The sequence below is a fragment of the Silene latifolia genome, chromosome 2 (assembly GCF_048544455.1).
Source record: "Silene latifolia isolate original U9 population chromosome 2, ASM4854445v1, whole genome shotgun sequence".
In the NCBI taxonomy this organism is placed as follows: Eukaryota; Viridiplantae; Streptophyta; class Magnoliopsida; order Caryophyllales; family Caryophyllaceae; genus Silene; species Silene latifolia.
The window spans coordinates 185,306,735-185,328,924 of record NC_133527.1 but is presented as its reverse complement, the minus strand read 5'-3'; the positions used below and the strand labels follow the sequence as shown (position 1 = coordinate 185,328,924).

At 37.4% G+C, this 22,190-nt stretch overlaps 3 protein-coding genes across 16 annotated transcripts; all 3 read left to right on the top strand.

Moving 5' to 3' along the window:
* Nucleotides 1-1,701: 1,701 nt before the first annotated feature.
* Nucleotides 1,702-6,312, top strand: LOC141643731 (BTB/POZ domain-containing protein At3g50780). The gene is made up of 2 exons (XM_074453018.1): nt 1,702-3,154; nt 5,027-6,312. Exons 1-2 carry the CDS (start codon nt 2,510-2,512, stop codon nt 6,038-6,040), a joined length of 1,659 nt encoding a protein of 552 aa, XP_074309119.1. The 5' UTR covers nt 1,702-2,509; the 3' UTR covers nt 6,041-6,312.
* A 2,336-nt stretch (nt 6,313-8,648) lies between these two features.
* On the top strand, nt 8,649-11,801 carry LOC141643730 (scarecrow-like protein 28). Its single transcript, XM_074453017.1, has one exon. The coding sequence runs from the start codon at nt 9,558-9,560 to the stop codon at nt 11,487-11,489; it is 1,932 nt and encodes a 643-aa protein (XP_074309118.1). The 5' UTR covers nt 8,649-9,557; the 3' UTR covers nt 11,490-11,801.
* Nucleotides 11,802-15,579: 3,778 nt separating this feature from the next.
* Nucleotides 15,580-22,079, top strand: LOC141643727 (protein DA1-related 1-like). 14 transcript variants are annotated; one of them, XM_074453004.1, is made up of 11 exons: nt 15,580-15,660; nt 16,367-16,533; nt 16,990-17,110; nt 17,363-17,534; nt 18,677-18,797; nt 19,154-19,237; nt 20,118-20,237; nt 20,372-20,584; nt 20,680-20,742; nt 20,834-20,952; nt 21,447-22,079. In XM_074453004.1, exons 1-11 carry the CDS (start codon nt 15,642-15,644, stop codon nt 21,838-21,840), a joined length of 1,593 nt encoding a protein of 530 aa, XP_074309105.1. In that variant the 5' UTR covers nt 15,580-15,641; the 3' UTR covers nt 21,841-22,079. The 14 variants fall into 14 exon arrangements, with proteins under 14 accessions (XP_074309105.1, XP_074309104.1, XP_074309103.1 ...); XM_074453003.1 differs by having other exon boundaries at nt 18,674-18,797; XM_074453002.1 differs by having other exon boundaries at nt 18,671-18,797.
* Nucleotides 22,080-22,190: the final 111 nt, after the last annotated feature.

Here is a 22,190-nt window from a genome sequence, read left to right as displayed (position 1 = left end):
AGGATACTCCTTAAAAAATAAATAAAATAATTTTCAAAAATGAAAATAATTTGTAGTGAACAAGTAAATAATAAAAAAAAATTGTCTTTACAATTACTCACTTCTTCAATATCATGATCATAATCATAAAATATTAAAATTTTTATGGTATTATATTCTAATATTAAAAATTTACGGTATTATATTCTAATATTTTCCTATTTTAAATAACTCAAAATAAACTTTATCCCATTTTAGGACCACCCACTTGCATCCAAAATATCTAATTTGTCCCTAACACACCAAATTACTCCGATATGAAATTGACGATAAAAGCAATCACATTTATTTATTTGTCTATACTTCTTATTTTTTTGTGTAAAAACAATGCAAAATATAGAGTTGAATATATATGATGCGGAGATAATATGGTTTAAGAAAGGTAATAAGATCAAACATTAACAAATAATTGAGACAGCTAAATTAAAGAAACTTAAAGAACAAACGACTATAAAACGTATCACTCCTTTCATCCGATCAATTCTTTATTGTTTTTGGTTTTAGACAAAAGATCAACAAAAGAAGAGATTTTTTTTAAAAAAAATACTACTACAACAACAAGAGCAACAACATTACCCTGGTGCTTTAATGAGTCCCGCAAATTGCGAGGTAAAGGGAAGGGGATTGGATGTACGCTGTCTTAATTTTGTGTTAGCAACGCAAATAGGCTGTTCCTCAATGGCCAACATGAAAACTGGGTCGATAACTGCATCGAACAACTGTTATGTTGCAAGAGTAAGAAGTGCAGCCACTTATTGAGTCATTTTAATTTATTCCATCATGATATATTCTTCAAGGAATGCAAAGCCAAAATAGTACCGGGTATATAAGAAGAAAACGTAACTTACGAAAGCATACTTATAAATAAGAAAAATGAGTATTCGAAATTGATATGGTTCAACATTTACAAATAGTTAGATAGGATAAAAGTTGAATGCCTTGACAACGACAAAAAGCGTATCACATCTAATCTGATAATATGAATTATTGTAGGGCTGTAAATGAACCGAGCCTGTTTGACAAGGCCTCGGGATCGGCTCGGTCAAAGCTCGGTTCTAGATCGGTCAAATTGAGCTCGAGCTTGGGCTCGAACTAAGCTGAGCCCAAACCGAGCCGAGCTCGAGCACACTAAGGCTCGGCTCGGGAGCTCGTTTGAGCTCGTTATTTTTAAAATTACTTAATGTTTTTCAATATATTTACCTAAATTGTATCAATTTTAAAATAAATAAATTAAAATATTAGTTTATAAGATAAAATTACATAATAATTGTTATTATAAGTTAACAAAAAAGATAATATTCTCGTTTGAGAATAGATGAGTGGTGAAATGAGAGGGGTAAGATGGGAAAAAGTGTACTCTAATGAGTAAAAAGTGTACTGCGAAAATCAACACCCTTAAAATAATGCTCGAAAAAAAAGGGTACGCAAACAAAGCTCGGGCTCGGATTCGGGCTCGTAAAATATTATATGAGCCGACCCGAGCCTTGATTTAAAGAGCTCGGGTTCAAACTCAATTTTTACAATATGAGCCGAGCTCGAGCTCGGCTCGGCTCGGTTACACCCCTATAAATTAGTCTATATTTAACCCGTTTTAAACTTAAAAACGATATTAAGGTCTACCTAAGACCAACATTTAATGGTCATTCTCTAGGAGATATTGTTGGGATGAGGTGCCATGGGGGCCAGAGGAATCCAGCTCCAGTCAACTTTCTCAATATTTCATGGTCATTAAAAACCAAAAGCCAAAACCTGAACTGTTACAGATAGAGAGTGTAGATAAACAGCACACAAACAATGGAAGAAACCCAATTTCTTAACTCAAAAAGCCATAAACTGAGCGTGCTTGTTTCATCCCTCTCACTTTCAAAAGTAAAAGCATAATCATACTCTTTTAATCTTATGCACTCCTTTAAATAAATAAACAAAAACACCTTCCCAAATAAAGCATCCCTATTACAGTTTCCCACACTTGGTAAAGTCTTACATGTTCTTGTATTATTGTTCTTTTCTCTTTGTTTTTTCCTTTTTGTATTTTATTGGGTTTCCAATTTTTGCTCTTCTTGTGTGTTTTTTTATTTAAAACTCAAACATAATCATCATTTTTTGTGGGTTTTCTTTGTTGGGTTATTTGATTTCAAACATTGTTAGCAATTTGTAGTAATTATTCATGTTTTTATGCAATTTTTATGAGTTGGGTTGGTTTAATTTATGAATTTGATTCATAAAGTTGCTATCTTTGTTAATTATTAGTAGGTAGTCTTTCTTATAGTATATGTTGATGTTGTATGGACTGTCTTTATAATTAAACCCCTTACCCACGTAAGTTTAACCAAAAGTGAAATCGACCCGTTAAGTTTACCTAAGTTTATGATTCAAAAATTTGAGCTTTTTTTAATTTATGTTTGAATTTATGATTGTATAAAGAGAGATAAAAGATTGGAAAGATAAGAACTTTGGTTGTTGTGGGAAAATGGCAGAAATCAAATTTCCAAAAGGAGAGACTAAAATTAGAAATGTACCAATTGCTGTAACACCTGAGGGTTTCTGGTGTTGTCCTTCTCCTGTTGTTTTCCAAAAGAATCTTAAACAACATTCTGTTGTAAGCAAATCAAAGCCACCACCGTCACCTTCATCTCCACCGCCAGCGCCACAGTCGAATTCTTCAGCTCATAAGAAACAAGTCAATTCCAATGATAAAAAACCGACTGTTTCCGATGAACAGAAGAGCTCTAATGCTGTTAATGCTGTTAATGGTGCTGCTACTGAGTCAAATTTGCCTGTAGGAGGTGATAAGACGGCAAAAAATAAGGGTGAAAATTTGCCAAGAAAGGTTTCTATTGAGTTTGGTGAGAGTGGGACTAGTGATGTGAAGGTAGTGTTGTATGGGAAACATGGATTTTCGGTCAAGTTGAATGTTCATAAGCATGTAATGGTGGAACATAGCAGTTTCTTTGCTGAGAAATTGGGTGAAGGGGAGTCTGATGTGTCGTGTCTTCGAATTGAGGACTGTGAGGATGTTGAAATTTATGTTGAGACTGTTGGTTTGATGTATTCTAAAGATATGAAGCAGAGGCTGATTAAGCAAAGTGTTCAACGAGTACTTCGGATTCTAAAGGTATATCTTGGAAAAACCTATTGTTGTCTCTTATTATATTTTTGTGTTTTGGACTCTTGCTTATCTAAGATGCTGAAGTAGTTTTTTTGCAAATATGTTTACCTTTTGTCCAATATGGGTTCAAGGCCAAAACTCAGTATTCTTTGACTTTGGCTTTGGAATTAGATGGAATGAAGCACAAATTGTCATTAAACTTGTCATGATTTTTGAACAGCAAAGTAGTAGCCGGATGATGCAACAATTGGCGTAGTTAGCAACTTATCATTATAGGTTGTTTGTGAAAAAAACACTCTGTGTTTTCTGACACTGGAGTAACACCTCATATATACGCAGCTCCGGGTGTTTAGTGGCCAATCATAAATACCGGGTTAGTACAATCAAGGGAGAGTAGTCCAAAATCGGGACCTAATGTACCCAATGCCTTAATAATAATTAGTAGGCCAAGAGTGCCGGACTGCTGGGTTGTTTTTCTGCAAATATGTTGGACAAAGTCTCTAGATCTTTCTGATTGCATATATGAATTACAAAATGTTTTGTTAATCATTGCTTGAATGAATATAATCACTAGTGTACAGCCAGTCAGCCACATTTCTGGTTAGTAGCTTAGTTTGCTCAGGATACAGATGCCAGATTGCCAATGAATCACAGTTAAGGCATCATTTGACAAAATATTTTATAATAAGCCTGTTATTTACTTGAGTTTGGTGCACTAGACGATGAATACAATATGTAAACTCAGAGTCTATCATGTCTTTCTGAATCCTGAAGCTTACTATATTTCACGCCGCATTTGTTTCCTTCAGAAGTTTTGTGTCAGTTAGAGCAACATGATATTATTGAGTTAGTTAGCTGCAGCTTGAATTCCCCTTAAGTGCATTTGTGGACTTGCCTCGTCTTGTTTGGCCTCAAGATGTATCTAATATTACTCCATATTTACTGTTGCATGTTATCTCTTGGGTAAAAGTCTATCCAAGTTTTCTTCTGACTCACATGTTACGGTTTGTGCTCAACCACTTTAGTTCGGATTGTTGTTGGTGATTTAAGTGTAATTACCGGTTCATTTGACGTAATTAAAGATTGGTTCAAGGATGGGTAATTTCTAAATAATAAAATGCTAGTTCGGGAAGTACGGAGTGTACGCTTGCATAATTATTTACGGGATTACGGAATAGTTTTCGTTCGAATAACTATGCAACCCTTCAGAATTCATTCCCCTTTCCCTCTGCTTTCCCATTCTTCTCCTCTATAAATAGAGTTTGAGGGACAGAAGGAAAATACAGAAAAAATATAACTTCTGCATTCCTGAACAAAGAACACAAACTGCTTAAAAATACTTCTTAATTATATCTCTGTATTCTGTGCCGAATACAGAGGGCAACCGTCTTATCTCAATAGAAAGTTCGATACAACCCAGGCACTAAAGTAAGGGTCGAATTGTTCTATTAGGAAAGCATAGCGATTCGGTGCGGTTTTCATTATTGTCTTTTCCGTTCGTGTACAATTTCCTAACAATTGTTAGTTCTATCTAAAGATTAAGATTAGTATTTGGCTCTAGGCAAGAACTATAGGTGCAATGCTATGTTCACCGGTGGAGCTAGCTTTAGAAATTTGTAGGGTTTTTGTCCCATCGGGTCACTTATTAATGCATATAACGTATTCAGTATTCTAATTCGATATTAACATTATCGTGGTGTTGGTCTGAGATCTGCGGGTCCTAGTGTGACCTTACTACCAATAATGTATCTTGCCGTGTCATAATGTTGCGAGTGTTGGGGACACACAAGTCGCTGCAAAAGTGTAGTGTCGAAGTATTTGCTTCTGAATTGATATTGACTTCCTTTTTTTCTCAACCACAAATGCTTCTTACTGCAGGTTGCGGAAGTAATTGGATACAGTTCATGCATCAAGTCATGTTTGGATTACTTGGAGGCCGTCCCATGGGTTGGGGACGAGGAAGAGGAGAAAGTTGTATCCTCAGTTTTAAGACTCAAGAGCGAGGGCGTTGGTGTAAATCCAGTGTTAAAACGAGTCTCTTCAAAAATTTCCAAACCACCTAAAGACACTTTATTCCACATTATAGAACTTGTTCTTAACAGCAACGACGAAAGAGGACGGCGTGAAATGAAATCCATTGTTCTGAAGCTCCTTAAGGAGAATAACAGCAGCTCAGACAGTGAAGCCTCACCTGATATCTGTTATGAAGCCATTTACGCTTCTTGTGGAACCTGCTTAGATTCATTACTAGCTCATTTCAGGCGGGCAACTGAGCCTGAGCCTGAACCGAAGGAGCCAATCGCTAAGCAGATCGCTCTAGATGCCGACAACCTAGCTTGGTTGCTAGACATTCTAGCCGAAAGGCAAGTTGCAGACGAGTTTGCCCTTATGTGGGCTAGCCAACAGGAGTTGGCGGGCCTACACCATAAGCTGCCGATGATGACCCGATATCACGTGAGCTGCATCACGGCAAGGGTATTTGTGGGAATAGGCAAGGGTGAGCTACTGCCATCGAAGGACACCCGGCACATGCTATTACAAACATGGTTAGAGCCGCTGATGAATGACTACAGTTGGCTTAATCATGGGTGCAGATCTTTTGATCGGAGGGTTGTGGAAGAAGGGATCGGAAGGACCATTTTAACCTTGCCGTTGGAGGATCAACAGAGTATTCTGCTCTCGTGGCTGAGCAATTTCCTAAAATCGGGGGATAATTGCCCTAATCTTCAAAGGGCATTTGAGGTATGGTGGCGGAGGACCTTCATCAGGCCATACACAGAACCACGAGTAAATCACAGTCAGCCAGAAAACTCTATGGCGTTGTACACTGAACCACGAGCGAATCAAGGTGAGTCGTATAATAACTCTATGATGCAAGAGGGTGTAGAGTAGAATAATAGGAGTAACAACATCTAATATTTGTAAGGGTTGATTAAGTTTGTTGTGTGATGAGTTGCGCGGTTTTACTTAACACTGACTAGATGATTTGTATTTGTAACGTTAGTAAGTATGCATTTGTAAATTAAACATGTTGATCTTCTTAGTGAACCTTATCTCGACTCTCGATGGGTTACGAGAAAGGAAATTGTGGAAAGTTTTTACTAGAAACATATGTTGTGAGTCATATGAAGTAATGAATAACTAAAGTTTGCGGTTTTTGGGTACGTTGGTCATTTTGTTGTTCGGTTCTAGGTCTCGAACTTGAGACTTGGGCCTATCCGCAAATCCGTCCATGTAATTTGTTTTATGTGTATGGAGGGGTTGCTATTTCTGTCTGTTAAGCGTTATACTTATGTGTTCACAAACCATATGGCTGCCTGCATGAATTTCACCATAGCAACCAGTTCTTTGAATTCCGGTTTCATATGCCAACTAAATACCGGAGTATTGATTTATTCAAAAGCATAATTCATAAGTAGTACAACCTTGATCCAGTTTATTTATTTGAGCTGAGCTTGATTGAGCTCGAGTAAAGGTCTAGTTCAGGCAAAGATCGACTTGAGTCTCGCTTGGGTCTTGGCCTCGGTAGAGGATTTCTCGAGTAGTCCAGTTGGATTGAACTCGAGTAAAGGTCTAGTTCAGGCAAAGATCGACTGTTGGACACCTTTGTCAGTATAAATAATTTAGCTTCACTAAATCACCAAGCTCATAAAATACAACTCCGTTATTCTTAATATCTTGGGGTGTTACAACTATTGCTAGCTTGGACCTATAATAGAAATGAGAACTTAAAAGTGACAGCGTTGTTAGTTGTTACCAAGTCTTCCAACCCGGAATTCATTCTTCCTTTAGGAGGGATTATTAGAGGGAAATAATCTCTAAGTTTGAATGGAAGGATATTCTACTAATGAAAGAGTTACTCTTTACAAGTTAACAGAGGGAGATGATTTAATTTACAGGTTAGAGATGACAACAACTCTACAAGGGTTAGTTTTTTGGGTCCATTTTATGTTAAGGAGTTTGATATTATGGGCTTAGTTTGCCATATGGAGTTTTAGTGACATTTAATAGCATCCCCTTTATATGGGTGGTCCATCGGTGTCACTCGTAACTTGTAGGTGTGTACATATTTTAAGTTCAGGCCTTCGATTTCTGACTTTTACGAATGAAAAAGTCAAACTTGAAAGGAGTCAACCTATTAAATTGTGTTAAGTATCCCAAAGAAAATTATTCCAACTGTCGGTAGGAGATACTCCTCATCAACACCCAAAAAAAAAGACCTTTTTAGTTTGCTCAAATAAAAACCTTAAGCGCAAATTTGCACTTGAGTACTTGACAATGCAATGGCGTTAGGAAGCTCATGCGCCTAATGGATGTGCCACACATGGAGCTGACAAGTCTGGCCCGACTTGAATTCGAGCAAAACCGATTTGATAGGACCTGGAATTATTCCAACCCAAAATTGACTGATCTGATGATGACCTGTAACCCGATTAAGGCTAGAGCTGGTAAGTTTGTCCCGATTCGAACCCGAGCAAACCGACAGAACCCGAGAATTTTGCAACCCGAAACCGACCCGACCCGTAACCCGACATGACTAGATGATTAGTGACCCAAACCCGACCCGATTAAATTGATGACCCGACTATTATTAAGCTTAATATTGATCAAAATGAAAATGATTTTGTGTTCAGATTTATACGTCTGACTTAATAATGAAGTTAAACCAAATAATGGTTGAAAACTAAATTTAATGATAAAAAATTGAAGTAATGTGATAAAATAACTGGACCGATAATGACCCTACCGAACCTGCCACGACTCGATACATCACTTGACTTGACCCGATAACGGCCTGAACTCGACCCGATCCGATTCAAACCTGACTCGATTGACTTGATTGCCACTTTTAGTTAAGGTTGACCCGAGACCGAACCATACTCGATATGACCCGTTATCCGAGTCAACCCAATTTATGTACTGACCCGATCCGACCCGAATGATAATTAACCCGAATGCTGACCCAATCCTAAAGATAACTCGAAATTGACTCGAAATAAAGTAACAATTAAATCATTACAACCACCACCACCACAACATCAGAGCCTTAATCCCAAAATAATTTGGGATTGACTGACATGAATCATCCCTTAGAACTCCTCATGGTAATTTTTTTAAAATATAAAATTAAATCATTAACAAGAATAAAATTTAAAATATTCCGTCATTTTTCTACTTCTTGTCCGATTTTTAGCCACTTTAACGATTTTTTTATTTTATTTTCCAACCTTTTGTAAATTACTTTTAAAATAATTTTAATACTATGAGTATTTTGTCAGGTCAACACATCCGAAATTACTCGACCTGAAATTAATTCATCGAAATCTGATCCAGTTAACCTCTTTATCAGGTCTAACGGGTCTAACCTTTGGCATGGATGAGAGAAACTGAATTAGCAATATCTTTTTTTTTTTTTTTTTTAAAAAAAAAAAACGAGCGTGCTGCGTATTAGTCCAAATGTCCGTACAAGTGTCCCCGGTTGTTGTTGTTGCCACATCTCAACGGCCATATTTGAGCAACATCCTTTAACAGTCATATTCCCAAATTCCCACTTAAATCTCAACCGACTCTTCTTCCCTCTCTTTCTTTCCAACGGCCATATTTTACCGACACCCTTCCAACGGTTATATTCCCTCAATTCCCACCCAAATCTCAACGGCCTATTCTTAAAAAGCTTTTGATAGTGACATCCCCCTTCCATTTCCATAGCACGCAGGTGAGTGAGAGTGAGAGAGAGTCTGTGAGTGAGAGTGATAGATAGTCTTTCTTTCTTTAAAGTGAGATTAATATATAAAACACAACGGTCCATTTTGGCATGTTGCTCTTCTTCTTGGGTTTGATATGGGATTCTTCCTCATTTTTCGGTTTTCCGGTTCCACTTCCTTTCTTCCTCAGAGTTTAAGCTGCTGCATTCTTCATCAATCAAGTATGTCTTCCTCTTTCATTTCTCTTCTTTCTTTTTTAATTATGAACTTTCATTAAATTTCTTAGGAATCCGATGAATTTTTCTTTTTTCTTCTATTCATTTTGTTTATAAAAATTCATTCTTTGCTATGTTATAAATTTCATTCATTCATTCATTGTAGTTAGACATTATTTATTCTTTCATTCATTAATTCAATCGACATATATATAATTCTTTGCTGTAGAAATCACAATCACACAATCACACACACGGTTTCGCTTTAACTCATCGGATTCCCCTTGAAACTCTCTTCATTTTTCACGGACACAGACACAGACACAGACACAGACACGTATTAGTATTAATATATATTACTATTATTATTATTATATTGTGCAAGCCTTGAAAGCTAAGAACAGAAAACAAGCATTAAGGAGGAAAAGGGAGGAATTTAGTGGTGGTTGGTATAAGCAAAAGGAGGAGGAAGGTTTCGAGTGGCGAAGAATGTTGGCCGGGTGTTCGTCGACATTATTGTCTCCGAGGCATAGATTAAGGAGTGAAGCATCAACACAATTTCAAGCCTGTCATCCAATGAGCACACAGAGATTGGACTTACCTTGTAATTTCCCAAGAAAGGATGTGTCCGTCTCTCGACCGCAGTCATCTGTCCGTCCAGTCGGCCTATCAATTGATAATAAAAGGATTGAAACTAAGGCACTGAAGCAGCAAAGTGTAAGAGGAAGGGAGATCAAGACTGAGTTTTGGGGAGAGAAAGGAGGTAAGGGTTTGAAAAGGAGGTTTACTGATGATGATGATCAGGATGGTGAGGATTCGTCGTGTGTTGGCCGAGTTAAAAGGAAGAAAGGTTGTTTTGATTTTGAGGAAAATGTTGAAGGTGGTTTAGGGGGGAATTGGGTTCAGCAGCCTGATTTTGGAGGAGTTGCCGGTTTTCCACAGATGCCGTATTCTTTGACTTCTTACACAGGTGAAGAAGAGGGAGTATGCTTTGTGCAGCAAACTGATCATCCTTGGGGTGAATCAGAGATCACAGAATATGGGGGAGATAATGATGCGGAGACTAGTCATGGTCCGGTTAGGGAAACTGTTACAACTACATCCGGTTCCAGCTCCTCGTCTGACCGCAGCCTTAGTGTAGGGCTAGGGCGGGATCCTACGTCTCAACGTGGGTTTGGGAATGGATCTTCTTTCCCTAACCCGGGTAATGGAACAAGGAGTATTTTGTATCACAATGATGGTCAGACTGAGCAACAAGAGTTTGAGCTTATCAGTCTGCTGGTTGGATGCGTTGAAGCGGTTGTATCGAGGAATATTGCAGCAATTCATCACTTCATTGCCAAGTTGGGGGATCAAGCTTCTCCAAAGTCTCGGTCCACTATTAGTCGTCTCGTAGCTTACTTTACTGAGGCTTTGGCATTGAGGGTCACTAGGGTTTGGCCTCATGTTTTTCATATTAGTGTTCCCAGGGAGTTTGATCGGTTTGATGATGACTCTGGTGCATCGGCTTTGAGGCTATTGAATCAAATTAGTCCCATCCCAAAGTTTGTTCATTTTGCAGCTAATGAGATGTTGTTGAGGGCTTTTGAAGGGAAGGACAAGGTGCATATTATAGACTTTGATATAAAGCAAGGGCTTCAATGGCCGGGATTTTTCCAGAGTTTGGCGTTGAGGCGTAACCCTCCAAGTCATGTTAGGATCACAGGGATCGGGGAGTCTAAGCAAGATTTGATCGAGACAGGCGAGAGGCTGGCAGGGTTTGCTGAAGCATTTAATCTGCCTTTTGAGTTCCACCCGGTTGTTGACCGGTTGGAAGATGTTAGGTTGTGGATGCTTCATGTCAAAGAAGGTGAAAGCGTGGGAATCAATTGCGTTTTCCAGCTCCATAAGACCCTTTATGACCCTAATGGAGGTGCATTTCGGGATTTCATGGGTCTGATTCGAAGCACAAACCCGGTAGCTATGTTTATGGCTGAACAGGAAGCCGATCTTAATGAGGCAAATTTGGAAATGAGAGTCTGTAACTCACTCAGATACTATTCTGCCATATTTGACTCAATCGACTCCACCCTTCCTTACGATAGCCTGTCTCGAGTTAAGATTGAGGAGATCTTTGGGCATGAAATCAGGAATGTAATTGCTTGCGAAGAAGGCGACAGGGTTGAAAGGCACGAGAAGTTTAGCAAGTGGAAGAGGAGAATGGAGCAAGAAGGGTTCATGAGCATGAGGGTTGGGGAGACGGAACTGTTTCAAAGCCAGATGTTGCTGAAGATGTACTCCAGTGAGAACTACAGTGTGGTAGCACAAGCAGAAGAAGCCATCACGTTGAGATGGTTGGACGAGCCTCTTTACACCGTCTCTTTGTGGGTCCCGGTTAATACTATTTCAGGAAGTTCTTCCGGGTTTTCTCAGGCCACTTAAATTCCAGCTTTGGAGGCGGGGTTTTGTTGGTCGTACAGCAAGTACAGTAAGATTGATCGGATTCTTTGTAGGTTATATAAATTCTTTGATTCTTTGGTGAAGATAGACGATTCTTTTTCAGTGATCAGTTAGGATTCTTTTCCACAGCATATATAGCATTTTTTTTTGTACACAGGTCTTGCTAGTTTTCATCAGTTCATACATATTGGTTTTAGCATAGCTTTTGTAGTTACATCATTCATTCTTCTATGTAATATGTACTTGAGGAAAATCAAACCATGAATAAGAAAAGTGAAGCGCATTTCAAATTTATTTTTTCCGTGTTCATATATATATTATGTAGCCTATGCACGTCAAGGCCTAGGCTGAGACGTGGTTTTCCTGGTAAAAGCTTTCTTAGTTTCCCAAAATGACTGGTTTTCCTGCAATTTTCCTTTTGTTTCGTTGTCTGCTTCTCCTGCAGCATTCCTCGCCGCTTCCCTTATGTACTGACATGAGTAAGCCTTCTTTCCAGGTCCCTTTAGTGCATGTTTTCCCTTTCATGTTTCTGTTTTGGTTTCAAAATAGGGGCACCAATGAAAAGGAACTCATCACTACGATTTTGCGAGTACAGTGTCAGTGTGTGTTGTGACTTGATTAAAGATAAGCAGCTGCACAATCAATTTATAGGCATGAACGTCTCTGATCATACCTGTGCTTCCCTTGTTAAATCTGTTCTTTGCGCGGTAAGGTCCTAATCCAAAATCATCTGATACATGATGCTAACTGTTGTAGATGCAACTGTAAGATAATCCAGATGTAACTGTTTTAAGTGTCAAAAAAGAAAAGATTTCGGTCATTTGCAGGCATGTGATCCGTTTGCAAGACGGAAACAGGCGATCAGCAACAGCGACCAGTTCCGTTACTTTGCAACTCAAACTAATTCCGGAGGCTCATCTTCATCAAAACAATCCTTAATTTCTGAGTCCTTTAATCTTTGGTTTTGACCCAAAAAATGAGGAAAAGGTAGGAAACCATTTATCAAATTATCCATTAAAAACATTCCCAAAATAGAAAGGTAAATAATTAACAGAGATATCCAAATTAAATATGTAAACAAATAATCAGGACACCGGTGTATAATTTAATTTAACCCATCACTATGAGTTATGACCGACGTAGGACATCAGTCATGAGTCATCAGCAATCAATTCGTAATACCCGTGGCTCGTGGGCCACAATTGGACCCAACATGACATTGTATATTCACCATTATTCTTTTGGCACTCTTTTCTTGCAAGGACATGTGATATACCGTAAGTGACAAGGATTAACTACTTCAAAACCAACAATGATTTTAAGAAACAGTCCGTCTTGCTTCAGACCGCCTTATTTCAGATCGTAATAAGACCTTTTACAAGTGAGAAGCATATGAATAGTGGGACACCCCATGTGCTTTCCCACTCACACCCTAAATAGATTTTCTGTGAGAAAAAATGGTATCCGTCTGACCATTTCAGACGGATATAACAGCCTGAAATAAGAATTTGTATTTAAGAAATATAAAACACCAAGAATTTCCCATGTCAATTCTAATCCACGTAAAGCTTATCTTTTTTGATCTATGTTTTAAATTACAATTGGTCTCCCTTGTGACGGGTTACCATTTGTGACGGATATTTTGTGAGATAAAATGGTAACAAAATGGGTTAGTGGAGAAAGGGGATCACATAAATAGTGTTGCAGAGAGAGAAAAAGTGGGTACATTGTGAGGTAAAATGGTATCCGTCTTCAACTTGTGACGGATATGTCATGTCTTCAATGAGAATTTGTGTTTAAATTATGCTCTAAATTTTTTTTACTCAATATCATCTTGATCGAACAAAAACTTAACTTTATTTGTTAAAGAGGGACGTGTTTCTTTCAATAGAGCCCTTATCGGGCAATTATGAATGTAAATGAGTTAAGCAGCTTTAACAAGTCCTTGAAATTCGAGCCAAACCTAACTAAATTTGAGCCGTTTGTGAGCACAATGAGGCTTCGAACAAAGTGTGTTTGAGCTCGTTTATATTTTTCTAGAATAATTTCAAGGCTAAATCATCAATTACTCCCTTTTATAGTACACTTTTTCAAAATTACTCCCTTTTATAAAAAATTTTAAAAATTACACCCAGAAAATTGCTGAAATTTTTAAATTGCTCCCAAATCCCTATTTTTGTACATTTAGGACGAAAATGCCCTTGATTCGCAGAATTGGGTCATTTTGTTTGCTTCATATCTGGAGTTTTACATAGACAAAAATTACGTTCTTTATACGGATAGAATCTTGAAGAAATCTACTTTCCAATGACGTTGGAATCAATAAGTTTTACCGTGTGAATTTTGCCCAACAAGCCTTCAAAGACGATACGATTTTAAGACCGAAATTCCTTTTTTCCGTTTCGTGTCCGATATTGAGGAGCCATTTCCATGGTGTTATTTTGATTTAATGTAAACGCCCTTTCACATGGTTGTAGCCCTTTGAGTCTAGTTTCCGAATTGGTAAGGTAGACTTCGGGTGATTTGTAGTTTGTCGGGAATCGCAATTCTCGTGAATGACGCAAAATCTGTCTTAAAATCGTATCAATCTTTGAAGGCTTGTTGGGCAAAATTCACACGGTAAAACTTATTGATTCCAACGCCATTGGAAAGTAGACTTCTTCAAGATTCTATCCGTATAAAGAACGTAATTTTTGTCTATGTAAAACTCCAGATATGAAGCAAACAAAATGACCCAATTCTGCGAATCAAGGGCATTTTCGTCCTAAATGTACAAAAATTGGGATTTGGGAGCAATTTAAAAATTTCAGCAATTTTGTGGGTGTAATTTTTAAAATTTTTTATAAAAGGGAGTAATTTTGAAAAAGTGTACTATAAAAGGGAGTAATTGATGATTTAGCCTAATTTCAATAATTTTTAATTAAATTAAATTTTAATATATCTTAAATTTATATTTGTTATATCTTTCGTTTTACTATTTTATTTTAATATTTTGTAAAGGGGGACAAATATAAAGGATATAACAACAACGGGTGCTCGAACTTCAAGTTTGTAAGACTTAACGAGCTAAGAGTCAAACCCGAGTTAAATCATAAATTTGAGTCATTCTTGAATCTATCAGTTTCTGTTAGTATACTTTTAATCATGCTCAGGGAAAAACGTTCGAGAAAACTTGAGTTTAAGAAAAATCAGTTAAGATTGAGCTTTAATTCCAAAAATTCGAGCTCAAGCTTGGTTTATTTTTTCTTTTGTACTCGAGCTTAATCAAACTTGATACTAAGCTCGATATTAATTCGTCTTAGTTGGGTCATGTTATATTTGGGTAAATATCATTTTCATTTCCTTGTGTGCTTAAGTTTGCATTTCAAACATGACACTTGGAATGTTTGTCTACTCCGAAATAATCACGTAATATGATGTATTTACGACAACTCATGTTCATATACCTTTACATCGATCTTAATTTGGCACGTAAATTTTGATTCAACCCGAAAAAGTTTTTATTTATTTAGCATTAGTTAAGGAAAAAAAATGCATTTCTTCATTGTTTAAACTTTTTTAGAACAACTAGTCTTGCTATAGACGGATATATCCGTCTATAGTTAAAAACGACGGTCAAATAAACAAATGGTGGTGACATATTTAAATTTCCCACCACTCCACTTTCTTTGTTGTCATCTATTAGGAATGTGGTATTGTATTTGACCCGTTTTTAGTTATAGACGGATATGTACCGTCTACAATGAGATTTTGTGTTTTTAGAATGTTACTTAATTCTATAAATTGATAAAATTGCAGAATTTTGAGTCAATTTTTAGGTGAAGTTGAACCAAGAAAGTCCATTTCTAAGACCCCACAAAAATTAATATTTTATAGAAAAGAAAATTACCTAATCATTAACACAAAATCTCATTGAAGACGCACTTTTATCCGTCATGTTCAAGACGGATAGTCATCTTCTCTCAGGATCGCAGTGGCAATATCGTAGGTCTTTCCATTTTCCTTCCACTTGTCAACCCACTTCGCTTTTATCATGTGAAGGTCTTGAACTTGACGGATATTGTCATCATCAAAGCAAGACGCTTTGATTAATTAATTATCTGCTTTGTCTGATAGTTCACATACTAAAATACAATGAACAGTAGAAAAAGAGGTGAGGCTCTCCTTTCAAATTGATCTAGAATTATGTACTCTAAATTCTAATCATGTTTTTCTGCAATTTTCTGATCCAACATCATCTTTTTTATAGGTGGTGAGTTTAATTCTCTGACATTTATTTTTATCAATTTATAGCATCTTACATTCTAAAATAAATGTACCATTTTTTCATGAAAACATAAAAGAATCACTTTTGCTGCACTCTTGTCTTACCTTTTTAAGGATTACTTAAGTTTTGTAGTAGTACACTCGTACTCCCTCCGTCCCGATTAATAGTTATTTTTTCAAACGTAGCTAAAGATAACTATTGATCGGAACGGAGGGAGTGGGTACTTTTGCAGTTGGTTTGTTATCAATTTTTGCAAATTTGGGTTTTTGAGCATTTTTAGTTAGCATATGCAATTCAGGTGATTGTTGTAGCTATTCTTTGAAGATAATCATTGTTACCCATAATTACTTTGTAAGAATTCTGATGTATTTACTGTGAATTTTGACTTTCTGGGTTACATTATGCAACTGTATTGCCAGATTGCTGAATTTTCTTCCTGTTAAGTTGGTGTAGTTACTTAAAGATAGTTGCTTTAATCTTTAGGAAGTGCAGACAATTTATTTTAATTGTTTTGAATTCTTGGATTCTGTAATTTGATGATTGATTAAAGTTTTTATTGTTTGGAATCGGGGTTCGGGGAAATCATGTGCAGATTGTATTATACCTGCCAATCCATCAGAAGAGAGAATTTCATCTGTTATGGGTTGGCTGAGTAAAATTTTTGGAGGTTCTGGCCATCATCATAGATTTTCGGAAGAGCAACAATATCCAGGGAGATATGGAGAAGATCCACATTGGGATGGTCCGACCACTTCCGGGGTAATTACTATTATCCTCATTAACCTCTTGCATCAGTTGCATTCATTGTGCATTGTAGTTTTAGTTGTTGGTTTTGTGAGATAATATGTTCAGCAAATGAACTTTTGATGGAATTATTTTACTATTATCCTCATTAACCATCCCTTATTAGCTAAGGGTCGATTGGAAACAATCTCTCTATTGATGCGAGGAGAAAAGTGGCATGGTCCCGACTCCCCATACCCTTCTTGGAGCGGGGGCAAGGCACAAAGCCTGTGATGGTAATAATAATGATGATGATGATGATAAGGAACTAATGTGCAGATGAAAATCTGACACAATGTAGGATTGTAGGCATTATTTAGACTGATGATAAATGAAATAGCGAGACTGGTTGTATGACTTACCATATCCTCCATATCTGCAATCTCATTTGTCAGCAGCTTACAATTTGTTATTGGGGGACACCAAATGCAGGATACATGGTCGGATTATGACAATGAAGATATTGATCGTGCAATTGCACTTTCTCTTATAGCAGAGGAGGAGATACAACATGAAAAAAAGGAAGAAGATCCCAAAGGGAAGAAGGTGATTGGTAAGTTATCTCCTCCTTGTGTAAATTATTTCACAGTATGATATCACGATGTTCAATTGTCAGACTCTTTGTTATAGCTTACGTGATGCTATAACTAGTCTCTTTAGCTTGTTTGTTTTTTCAATGCTCTTTTTTTCATTCTAAATCTTCCTCTTAGTGATTATGGGTTGAGGAAATCTTAGTGTGGTTTCATGAGCTAATGGTCATTTTTCTATGCGTAAAATGAACAATTTTGTTTGAATCTTCTTCTAGATCACGATTGTCAGTTGGAGGAAGATGAACTACTTGCCAAAGCTCTTCAAGAAAGTCTGAATATGGAGTCTCCTCCCAGATCTCCTCCTCATCCTCCTGAATCTCCACCAATATCCCCTCCTCCTCCTCCGAAATCTCCATGGCGATCTCCTCCTCCCAGATCTCCTCCCCGGTATGATCGTGGAAATATGGGGCAACCATATCCTTTCTTTTCCTATGGATCCAGGTCTTATACCAGAGTTCTTTATCACCTTCTTTTGGAATAATTGTAAATTATCCTAGCCCTCGCATTCATGAAACAAACATCAGCTCTATAGATTTTTGCTGCTGGTTTAAGCAGCTTGAAGGGGACAAAAAAAAAACATTACATTTTCTAAAAGAAGTGAGGGTAGTGAACCTTCTTGCCAAGGGTGGTTTGTGGGCTGGTAGGGGCTTATTTGGAACATCGTACTTCATGTTTTGTTGATGATATTTGGCACAATTAAATTTCATTTCAGAAATTTGATGAAAATTTTAATTAAAAATCTGAACCCTGAGTTGTGTTTTGTCGCAAAAAATGTCTACAAAGTACAAATGATCTGCTTTGTTAGTAGAGGGTACGAGACAATGTAGACACGTAATCTTGAAGAATCTATTCTTTTTTTCTTTTTGTTTTTTTGAAGAATCCATTCTACAGTAATCCTGAAGGAGAAATTTGCCTATATCTTGTTCTTAGTTTGCTTGTGGCATCAAACTTGTGTGGTATTCATTATACTCCACTCCTTATTTGCATGCATGAACTTCATGAAACATGTGTAATGGACGCCTCTTACGGTCTTACTGTTAGTTGATAGATCATCACATTGTTGCATCAAAGATCTACCTTGAAAAATGAATAGTTACATTCCTCTTCAGTAAATACATATTTCAATATTCAGAACGAGTGATGGACGGTACGGTGTTTGATATGGTTTGGGGAATGGTTTTGAGATCATAGAATGTTGTTGGGTTCATATTTAAAGCATATGGCTAACTAGTTCATGAACCAACTCTGTTCGTATGGACGATTTGGTTTTGAGGATTGGCAACCGACCCTGAAGTCCCGACTGCCGAACAGATATAACTATATAAGTTTTTTTAAAATCCTAACTTATTGTCTTGAAAAACTTTTAAGTATACCAAATGGTGTGGCAAAGAACTTAATTCTCAATAGGAATGGCTAGGATATTATTTTCCCATTTAGAAGGTTTTTTATTTTATTTTATTACATAGACCATTTAGAAGGGTTTTGGTACAGTTGCCATGGCTAATGTTCAAGCTATGTTGTAGCAGCAGGAGCTGTACTGGTTGTGGTGCTGATATTGGTCATGGACGATATTTAAGCTGTATGGGAGGGTTTTGGCACCCAGAATGCTTCCGTTGCCATGTCTGTAGCAAGCCAATATCTGATTATGAGGTTAGAACCACTGTCAACTGTTATTAGATGTTTGCAGATTGATGTCTATTGTTCTCTGATGATTTTCTTTACCTAACCAACAACAAAGTTCTCATTGTCTCATAGGCTCCATTGTAAAGGCAGGTCGGAAATTAGCAGCCTTTCTTCTCTGTTAACAACACAGAGGGGTTGTTTCCGGATTTACCCAGTTTTTAAAATTATATCAAGAATTATATTACATGGCTGGTATTTCTCAATTAAAAAAAAAAAAAAAAAAAAAAAAAAAGCTGAGCCTAGTTTAGTGAGCCATTTTGCTTTTTTCCATCATAATCTAGAAATCATTTTCGTTACCTAAATGTCACATTTTCTTGCTCCAGTTCTCCATGTCTCGGAATCGTCCCTTTCATAAGTCCTGCTACAAGGAGCAGCACCATCCAAAGTGTGATGTCTGCAGAAACTATGTAAGCCTCTGAGTCTCTCATTGATTATGATTGCTTTAGTTTGTAGGTCTAGTTCTCAAAATTTGTTTCTTTTTTCCCCCTACCTTTGTTCAGTTGTTCTAAATATGAGTTTTACTCAAGATAAAAAGAGTGAATCTAAGGCAGGCAATAATGAAAGTATGAATAAGGATGGCGTACGTGACATGGTTCTTTATACGGTGCTGAGGATATTCATTGTGTAGCATGATGCCCGTAAACTCTATTTATGGCTGGTGTCCTTCGAACAAATATATGCCTAGAAACAATGGGAGATCCCGAAATTGAGATTGAGGGGAAAAATACTATAGGACTTAGTAACATAGACAAAGACACACAAACAAACTGCAAAAGTAAGCTTTTTAAGGCTCAAACTCGAGTTCCAGACCTAATGTCATACTGAGTCATGATATTGGGGTGACAGCCACTACTAGCCCCCCTGGCTATTGTTTCTAGAAAAATTGACCTCATGAGTCATGATGTTGCTGCTTTTGAATAAACCAGTCAAATGGATCACCAGGTCGCATATGAGACTGGCATCCAAATATTATGCACTTCGGAACAGGTATGATCATTTCGGGTCCGGGTCTGTTACTATCTGGTCAATTGGATGTTCTACTTTTGAAGATATGTGCAAAGTATTTCTGTATCTCTCTTCTCTCGACCATTAAGACTGGAGCATTAAGCATACAGAACTTTTGGCTGTCCGTCTGTCCTTTTATTTGCCATATTTTCCTTCTAATTGCATAATTTCCACCAAATTTTGGGAAACGTGTGTTCATGTGATGAGAATCCATTATTACATCAGTTTTGGTCGGCACCGAGCAATGCTTGTTTTTAGTCAAGAATTTTTCTGTGTTTACAGATCCCAACAAATGCAACCGGACTGATTGAGTATAGAGCACATCCTTTTTGGATGCAAAAGTATTGCCCTTCTCATGAACGTGATATGACTCCACGGTGTTGTAGCTGCGAAAGAATGGAGGTTAGTAAAAAGACGTCTTAACCCCTCTCAAGGATCACTATCATTTGCAATTGATCTTAAACTGTGAAGAATCAAACTTTAGTTTTAGTTACTTGCGGTGGCTAATTCCATGAGACGTGTCAATTTTCATACAGCCAAGGGACACTGAATACCTGGTACTTGATGACGGTAGAAAGCTATGTCTAGAGTGCCTTGACTCTTCAATCATGGATACTAATGAATGCCAACCTCTCTACATTGAGATTCGAGAATTCTATGAAGGACTAAATATGAAAGTGGAACAGCAAATACCCTTGCTTTTGGTGGAGAGGCAAGCACTAAACGAGGCTATGGAAGGGGAAAAACCAGTAAGAGACTATTGCATCTCCTAGTCGTGTGAAAAATAATCACACTTATTTTGTTCATTATCTCGCTAATTAATTATTATCTCCATCCTTTGTAGGGGCATCATCACTTGCCGGAGACAAGAGGGCTCTGCCTATCAGAAGAACAAACTGTCCGCACGGTGAGAAGCTCATTACATCTTGCATTTAGAGATACTGCTATAAACTCAGCTCAGGTGATTTGAATTAAATAAATGGAAATTCTAAAACCAGATTCTGAGGCGGCCAAGGATTGGAGGTGGTCACCGAATTATTGACATGATAACTGAGCCATACAGGCTGGTCCGTCGTTGTGAAGTCACAGCTATATTGATCCTATTTGGCCTTCCTAGGTATGTTCTTCAACCACTTCCTGACACAAGAATTGGTTGGCCTTTTACACCACTGTTTCACCTTCAAAAGTCCCAACTTTCATCAAGTATCTATGTTACTCAGACCTAGGATAGGAGATTAGGGCATTCACAATGGTAGCTTTTTAGCTCGATCCTTATTAATGTGATGAGTTGAATTTTGTAGGTGGATTTATTTTTTAACTGATGAGGTGTATCGATGTGTCAATCATAGTACCAATGAGCTACTACCATTGCGGATGCCCTTAATTAGAAAATTGAAATATTAAGGGTTTTTAAAATGAAATGGACATATGTTCGACAGGAGGCTGAAAATCGTAATAATCATCTAATTGCACCTTTTCCTCTACTTTTGTCATGCAAACCTCCTGTGTCTTTATAGGATAAATGTCAGATTAAAAACGGTCGGACCCTTAAAGCAAAAAGGCTAATGTCAGCTCGTATCTTGTGGCTGCTTCTGTTTCCTATGATGACAGACTGTTGACCGGATCCATCCTAGCTCATGAAATGATGCATGCATGGTTAAGGCTTAATGGATATCCAAACCTGAAACCCGAGATTGAAGAAGGGATCTGCCAAGTATTAGCTCATATGTGGTTGGAGTCCGAAATAATGGCGGGGTCTACCAGTACAAGTGTCACACCATCGTCATCATCGGAGTCTGGATCATCATCATCAAGCGGTAACTCTTCGAAGAAAGGTAAACGATCTGAGTTTGAGAAGAAACTTGGTGACTTCTTTAAACATCAAATCGAGTCTGATACATCAGCTGCTTATGGTGAGGGATTTAGACTGGGTAACCAAGCAGTGCTTAAGTATGGACTGAGGAGGACCCTAGACCATATGCGATTGACGGGAACCTTTCCCTAATGTTCGAGAAATAGTACACCATACAACATATACTTGTGTAATATCTTGTTATACCCATATATATATACCAAAAAAAGAGGAAAAAAGGAAGGCATAGGAGTCGAGAGACGTTACAGATTGTATAGATTATACATGAAGTTTTCTGTTGTCGGTTGTGAGTGTAAAATGAGTACCAAATGAATATAACTCATTTTTCCATGATTGTTGATGTATGAAATAAAGCAAAATGATGAAATTAACTGTCTTTGTTGTATATTATGTTCTAGCTTGCCAATGCAATTTTTGCTGCAATTTTCATTGTAGCATCAGAGTGACAGGATACAATTTGTGTACAATGTGCATTATAGTTC

What these genes read in the sequence shown, in the direction of transcription:
- LOC141643731 (XM_074453018.1), top strand. Translation starts at nt 2,510, where the DNA reads ATGGCAGAAATCAAATTTCCAAAAGGAGAGACTAAAATTAGAAATGTA. An exon ending in GAGTACTTCGGATTCTAAAG is followed by an intron (nt 3,155 to 5,026) that starts GTATATCTTGGA and finishes TTCTTACTGCAG; the next exon opens with GTTGCGGAAGTAATTGGATA.
- LOC141643730 (XM_074453017.1), top strand. Translation starts at nt 9,558, where the DNA reads ATGTTGGCCGGGTGTTCGTCGACATTATTGTCTCCGAGGCATAGATTA.
- LOC141643727 (XM_074452999.1), top strand. An exon ending in GTGATGTCTGCAGAAACTAT is followed by an intron (nt 19,238 to 20,117) that starts GTAAGCCTCTGA and finishes CTGTGTTTACAG; the next exon opens with ATCCCAACAAATGCAACCGG. An exon ending in ATCCTATTTGGCCTTCCTAG is followed by an intron (nt 20,953 to 21,446) that starts GTATGTTCTTCA and finishes CTATGATGACAG; the next exon opens with ACTGTTGACCGGATCCATCC.